This window comes from Thermobia domestica, chromosome 3 (genome assembly GCF_964235325.1).
Source record: "Thermobia domestica chromosome 3, izTheDome1.hap1.1, whole genome shotgun sequence".
NCBI lineage: Eukaryota > Metazoa > Arthropoda > Insecta > Zygentoma > Lepismatidae > Thermobia > Thermobia domestica.
The window spans coordinates 237,001,783-237,008,677 of NC_137456.1; the positions used below are offsets into that span (position 1 = coordinate 237,001,783).

Sequence of the window (6,895 nt, forward strand, 5' to 3'; positions counted from 1 at the left end):
CTGTTTAGTAGGTACCATCCCGGCATTTGCCTGCTAGAACTGAGGAAAACCCTGGAAAACCCCAGTCAGGATGGTCGACAGCGGGATTCGGACCCGCGACCTCCCGAATGCGAAGCCAACGCTCTACCACTTGAGCTACTTCGCTCGGTATATATATATATATATATATATATATATATATATATATATATATATATATATATATATATATATATATATATATATATATATATATATATATATATATATATATATATATACGATCACCTTAGTTTTGTTTATTAAACAGTTAGAGGAACTATACTGTTTTGGTGTTCCGGATCATAGTGGATCGGCTGTTCTCGGAAAACAACAACGAAATGAGCCGAGGAAGCATGCTTCTTTCAGCTAGTGTATCCAAATACTCTTATATATACGGAAATTGTAGTGTAGTCGAATTTCTGAGGGAGTTTCACACTTTCATCTTTGCTTTTTCATCGGCCACCATGAATCTTCGAATTTTCAATAAAACATTTGTCGGTGTAGGCAACGGCTGACACGCTAGTACGCGTCGATTCGCCGTCTGTGAAATTTAATTATTATGTATTGACAATGCCCAAATGTACCGAATTGAACGGCAGTATATTTTTTTAAAAATGTAATCTTGCAATAAGGAAGTACAATTGTACGAATATCTATCAAATGTTGTTCTAATCCAAATGCACTTATCAACATACCCTCGTTATAGGATTGATTTATTGGGAAATGACACTTATACATTCACTGACATAATAATAATAATAATAATAATAATAATAATAATAATAATAATAATAATAATAAATAAATAAATAAATAAAACATTGGTGGTTCAGCAGACCTTAGGGGCATTTGTCTACCATTGAACTGATATATCACGTGGTGACCTACGGTGTCACGACTCCCTTCACTTTCTTGTACCCCTTATTCGACACATTAATTGCTTCCCTGTAGCCTCATCGCTAGAGCGCTCGCCTTGGGCGCACGTGGTCGCGGATTCGTTTCCCGCAGTCACCTCAATAGTTGGGATTCAAAAACAGAAGTGGTTCGGATCCCAATTTAAACTCTGGGTCCCGTTTTTTCATAACTCCTAGCCCCTGGAAATGAAACTAAAAGATGAAGATTGACAGTCGGTCACTCTACCGACTGAGCTATATGGCAACCCATTATTATTATTATTATTATTATTATTATTATTATTATTATTATTATTATTATTATTATTATTATTATTATTATTATTATTATGTGACTTGAGAGCTTCTGGTTTTTAGGTAGGTTCTGATGGTCTCACAATTAACTCGCTTCACTCTCTAAATCTGGTTTATGCAGTGTGCGAACTAAGGGACATTGTACTGGGGGAGATACACTGTACTTCAAAGAAGATAACATGGGGACATCCAAAACTTATCATCCAGCACAACAAGGGGAGAAATCCTCCTGATCCACCCGTTAATTCGCACACTGGGTTTATGTGAGCAAACTTCGCTACTATTTCCTTCACGTAGGCTTCGTATCTTTGGTGAAAAAGGTATCGAAACACTTTGCTTTGTTGCGAAAAATTAAATTGGTGTGGGTGTAACGTCCCTTTTTAGCAGCTCAGGCCATATCAGAGACAGGAGCACAGTGTTGCCCACCACAAACTCTCATGGCGAGGCCGGGAAGTGAACCCGGGACCCTTGAACCAGAGTGAGTACCACTGAGCTACCGTGCCCCCTCGCTTTGGTGCAGAAATCGGGCCTAATTAAAATATCAAGTTCGGATAAATAAAGAGTACGTTTGTTATTAAGCACAAGCTCAGTAATTAACTTTCTATTAAACCTATACAATTGTAATCTTTCATCAGTTCTGAAATTTTTTCTTAACTTCCCCTATGATATTTTCTCAACACATCCATTATACCATAAGGCAGCGTTTCCCAACCTTTTTCAACTTGCGGCACACTATGGGTCTAACTTGAATTCTCACGGCACACTCACAGGTATTATTATTATTATTATTATTATTATTTGTAAATAGAAAATACCGTCGTATTTGTTTTCTTTGATTACTGACCTCCTTCTCAGAAAGAATAAAGCTTGATCACTTGTTTTCCTCCATCATTATACTTACTTTTCATTCAAATTAAAAAATAGAAAACAATTCCAATGAAATATAGAACTCAGTCTTTTAAAAAATACACTTTCTTTTTCGAAGAATGTATCCAACCTTTCACAAGGAAGATCACTAAATTACGAACGAACAAACAAATCTCTTGTACTTTTAAAACAGAATTGCGGTAATTTGTATGAGTGTTTGCTTTGTCGAAAGGATATAATGAGATTTTAAAATTTCAAGTTACGAAATAATCTGTAACAATAAAGAAACAATAATGGTCATAACAGTGATAATTAATACTTTTTTCAACATTAAAAATGAACAGATAAGTAACACAGTGTGAAACTTATAATTTATTAACATGGTTAATATACTGTACGTCACAATTTTAAATATTAATAAAATTCTGTTTTCGAAATACAATCTATGTAGTAATAATGTATGTAAAATAATATATTACAATTACAGTATTTTTTCATTGTAGAGGTTCATAGTAATGTGAAATTTAAATACACATATTTCCTGTCTTGCAATTAGGTTCCTATATAATTAATAATTTTATTTTCATTTCCTCGCGGCACACCAGCGGCCCATTCGCGGCACACCAGTGTGCCGCGGCACACCGGTTGGGAAATGCTGCCATAAGGCCATGATACCTTCTTCAATGATCAAGCTACCTTCATGTTTGACACTTATTTCACAATGTTCTCTTAGATCTTGTCGGAAAAATGACATTTTTGCGTATTTTTTGTGGAATGCGATTTGGCTTTCCTTTTTGGGTAGCCACCCCACCCCCACACACACTCATTAACAAACAGAAGGAGGTTATTCACCTGACAGCAAACTGTTTTGTTTTTAGGAGGTAGCAACACTTGCAGTGAAACTCGTGAGGGGTGTTGTGTTGCCAATTTTATACAAACAAACCCTTGGCTTTCTATTTTTCTTTTTGTTGTTATTTTGAAGTGTGGTGACATTTTGTTTGAGGTGCTGCTCTCGTCTCAACCATATTCCTCCTTTTTTTCTTGTGTTCTTTAAAAGATAATTCTATGTAATTCACGTCATATACCTACGTAGATGAAAATCTGTGCGTTATGTATTCTTTTTAGTGATGCGTGTGCGTGTGAGTGTTGTGTAAATAGGTAAATAGGATTTTAGTTATAGAATTAATAGTACTATTTTCTAAGTGGTATATTTACAAGGTTATTACCACATTTATATTTAAACGCTGCTTTTAGTTCTGGGCTAACTTGATATAATATCAAAATGGAAAATCACAACAGACTTGTTTCTCCCCAGTGTTATAAGAAACAGTCTAAACATATTTTGACAAGTGGCGAAAGACAACTTGTTCTTAACGTATATTCGTATTTTCGGGATGGGCCCAACAACCGCATTTCAGTTTCCGAGGCAGTAAGACGTACACACGATGCGACTGGTATTAAAATGTCGACTATTTATGACATAAGACAGGAATTTATTAAAGAGGGTAGTAAACTACAAACGCCGAGGAAAAAGCGTCCAAATGACACACGAAGAACCCGGCTACAAATTTATGACGACTTTACCAGAAGAGCTATCAGAAGACACGTTCATAGTTTTTTCAGAGAAAACGAACTACCCACTATTGCAAAAAATTGTGAACGATTAAATCAAGTTGGTGGACTTCCCAAAATCGAACCATGGACTTTGCGCAAGCTTCTGAAGGAGATGGGGTTTAAATTCATGAGACAAAAGAAGAACTCCTTGTTGATTGATAACAGAGACGATATTGTATCTTGGAGACACCGATATTTGAGGGCAATCAAGAAAGCCAGAGAAGACGGAAGGCCCATAATTTATACTGACGAGACATGGGCGAATTTGGGTCACACAAAATCCAAAAGATGGGTTGACACGACAATCAAATCAGCCTCTCAAGCGCAGCGCGAAGGACTTACTACAGGTCTGAAAGAACCACGGGGGAAGGGGGAAAGAATTATTCTGGTCCATGCAGGATCTGAAGATGGATTTGTGCCTGGAGCGCAGCTGTTGTTTCGGGGGAAGAAAAGGAGTGGGGATTACCATGGGGAAATGAACGCTGAAGTTTATGAAAAATATTTTAGAGGGCAGCTTTTACCGAACGTGCCTCCAAATTCAGTTTTGGTATTTGATAATGCAAGTTATCATTCACGCAAAGCTGAAAAAGTTCCTAGTAAAAGAAGCACCAAAAAGGAAATCCAGATTTGGTTAACAAACAAATCCATCTCTTGGGACCCTTCAATGACCAAAGTAGAGCTTCAACAAATTTTAGAAAAACACAAAGCAAAATATTGTAAAAAATTTGTATTAGATGAGATGGCTAAAGCTGCTGGACATGAAGTTGTACGTTTACCACCTTTTCACTGTGAGCTGAATCCCATAGAAATGGTTTGGGGTGCAGTGAAAGAACACACTGCCAGTGGAAACAAGCATTTTGGAGCGAATGAGGTGCTGGATCTCATGAAAGAAGGCATTAATAAAATAGGGAGGGAGCAATGGAGAAACTGTGTTGAACACGTGAAAAGGTTAGAAAATTGCATGTGGGAGGTTGAAGGATTAATTGATCATGATCATGGTCATCAACTTGGAAAGCGATAGTGACACCGATGAAAAGGACGATTTAGGTGTGGGTGTGTTGGAAGATTCTCACAGTGACAGTGACATTGAAATGGTAGAAATGACGATGTAGTATATTATTCTGCTGATTCGAAAAGTAGTAGTGAAATGGACACTGCAGATGAAACTGATGAATTAGAAATAGGTACTTTGCGAAATCCCAGGGCCAATCAGGAAAGTAACAGCGACACGGACACTGCAGATGAAACGATTGAATTTGAAATGGGTGTTTTGCGAGATGCCTGAACTGGTGAGTACACTAATTTTACTTGCTTGCGTTATACTTAATTTTGAAGTTAGGTCTACTAAATTGCTCTCTGTCACCAATAACACCAATATTAAAAATAAAAGTAGACTGAGATCGGACCCTGTGGAACCCTGAGAGCATTATTATTATTATTATTATTATTATTATTATTATTATTATTATTATTATTATTATTATTATTATTATTATTATTTCATCAGTAGTTAGTTGTGGTTACGCTACGAGAAAAAAATAGGGAGGGAGACTGTAATGAATGACCATGTGGCAACGTTGCACTCTATCGCTGGATGAGCGGGAAACACGATTCAGAAGGGTCGTACAGTGCAGCCGGGTATAATGTGGTGCTCATGGTAGAAATAAGACATGGTTCTACCATGGTGGTGCTCTCTCTCTTAGTTCTACATGGTGGTGCTTCTTAGAAATTTAGGCACGTAGGTTCTATCTTTAAAAAAAATAAGTGAATTCTATTTAATTGTGCCTTTTCACCTTAAAATTAATTTTTATTAGTTTCATCAATTTTAGTTCACTGACACATACGTAACTAAAAATAGTGGTGTGTGTATAACAGACACATTTTTGGCAGGAGCAATATATTATTTTTCTTCTGAGAAACAACTGGGCCAAGGATGTAAATCGATTAGCCGTTCAGGCAATAACCAGAGGACCTACTACATATCAGTTTGCATAAATGCAACGCAAACTTTGTTTCAGTTTCCGGAAATAGGTATTACATATTGATTTTGTGAATTTGAGATTTGACGTTAGTAACAAAAACTTTGTGTTTATGATCATTTATCTTCCGCAACTTTTTTCACAGATCCCTCAATTCTTAAAATCAAAATTGCGTTGCGTTCCGATCACAAACTACGTCCACAGATATTTAATGAGGACCCAGGCCAGTAGTTAACATTTGTTGTACTTTTTCTAATATTTATTCTTATCTCGTTCAGGCTAATTCCAAATTATGGTTGAGCTTCTTCGTGGCTATATGGTTAACGTACTTGTCTTCGGCGTTGGAGATCCGAGATCGATTCTCGGTATAGCTCACGTGGTTCGGATCCCACTTTAATCTGTAGGTCTAAGTCTCATATAGCCTGTGTACTGAACGGAACATAATTCGACAGCTTTCAATTGAACCAACCAATCCAAGGTACAGTTGAAACAATAAACATTTTTAGCTCTTCCCCCAAAATGTCGGATTTTTCCTGGATACTGATGCTAAGAAAACTAAATTGCTTTCGTACTCAGAAATAATTTATTTTCTAAAATTCTATATAGTGAGTGTAACGTTTGTAAATGATTGAATGATTGTTTTAAGGTTTGTAAAGTGCTGTTGAGAACAACATACGAGAAGATGCTGAAAAGTCCTTGTTATTGGCCTCCTTCCGTCCACATAAAACATTGAGTGTAGATTCATACGAAAGCTTACTGTTCTAGCATGTATTTGTGCAAATAAATAAATATATATATATATATATATATATATATATATATATAAAAATCTTGAGTTAGTGATGTTGGAGGCTGAAGCAACATTCAGAGCTTTGAAATGTTGTTCCGTTAAATGAAGTTTTTATTTCCTCACGACTTTTCGAGAATAGTCATTTAATTGTTGAGATAAACCTGCAGAGAGTGTCCATCAATCTCAACACCAACCCAGCAAAATGTCATGTTGTGCATGAACTGATCCTTCAGAACAGGCGAATATCAGCTTTTAAAAAATAGTCCAGATACTGTACATCTCAGAGGAGTGTTTTGGGTTCATTTTCAGCAATATACTCAACATACGCAAATTTACAGCGAAGTTAGTCCCGAAATATGTTAAGAGTGATCAGAAGAGACGAGTTGAATCATTCAAGGCAGTTTGGGCTCAGAGTT

At 36.4% G+C, this 6,895-nt stretch overlaps 1 protein-coding gene across 1 annotated transcript; it reads left to right on the forward strand.

Annotated features, from left to right (window-relative positions):
• The first annotated feature begins 3,378 nt into the window (after positions 1–3,378).
• On the forward strand, positions 3,379–4,731 carry LOC145682167 (uncharacterized). The gene has a single exon (XM_081753755.1). The coding sequence runs from the start codon at positions 3,379–3,381 to the stop codon at positions 4,729–4,731; it is 1,353 nt and encodes a 450-aa protein (XP_081609881.1).
• The last annotated feature ends 2,164 nt before the right edge of the window (positions 4,732–6,895 follow it).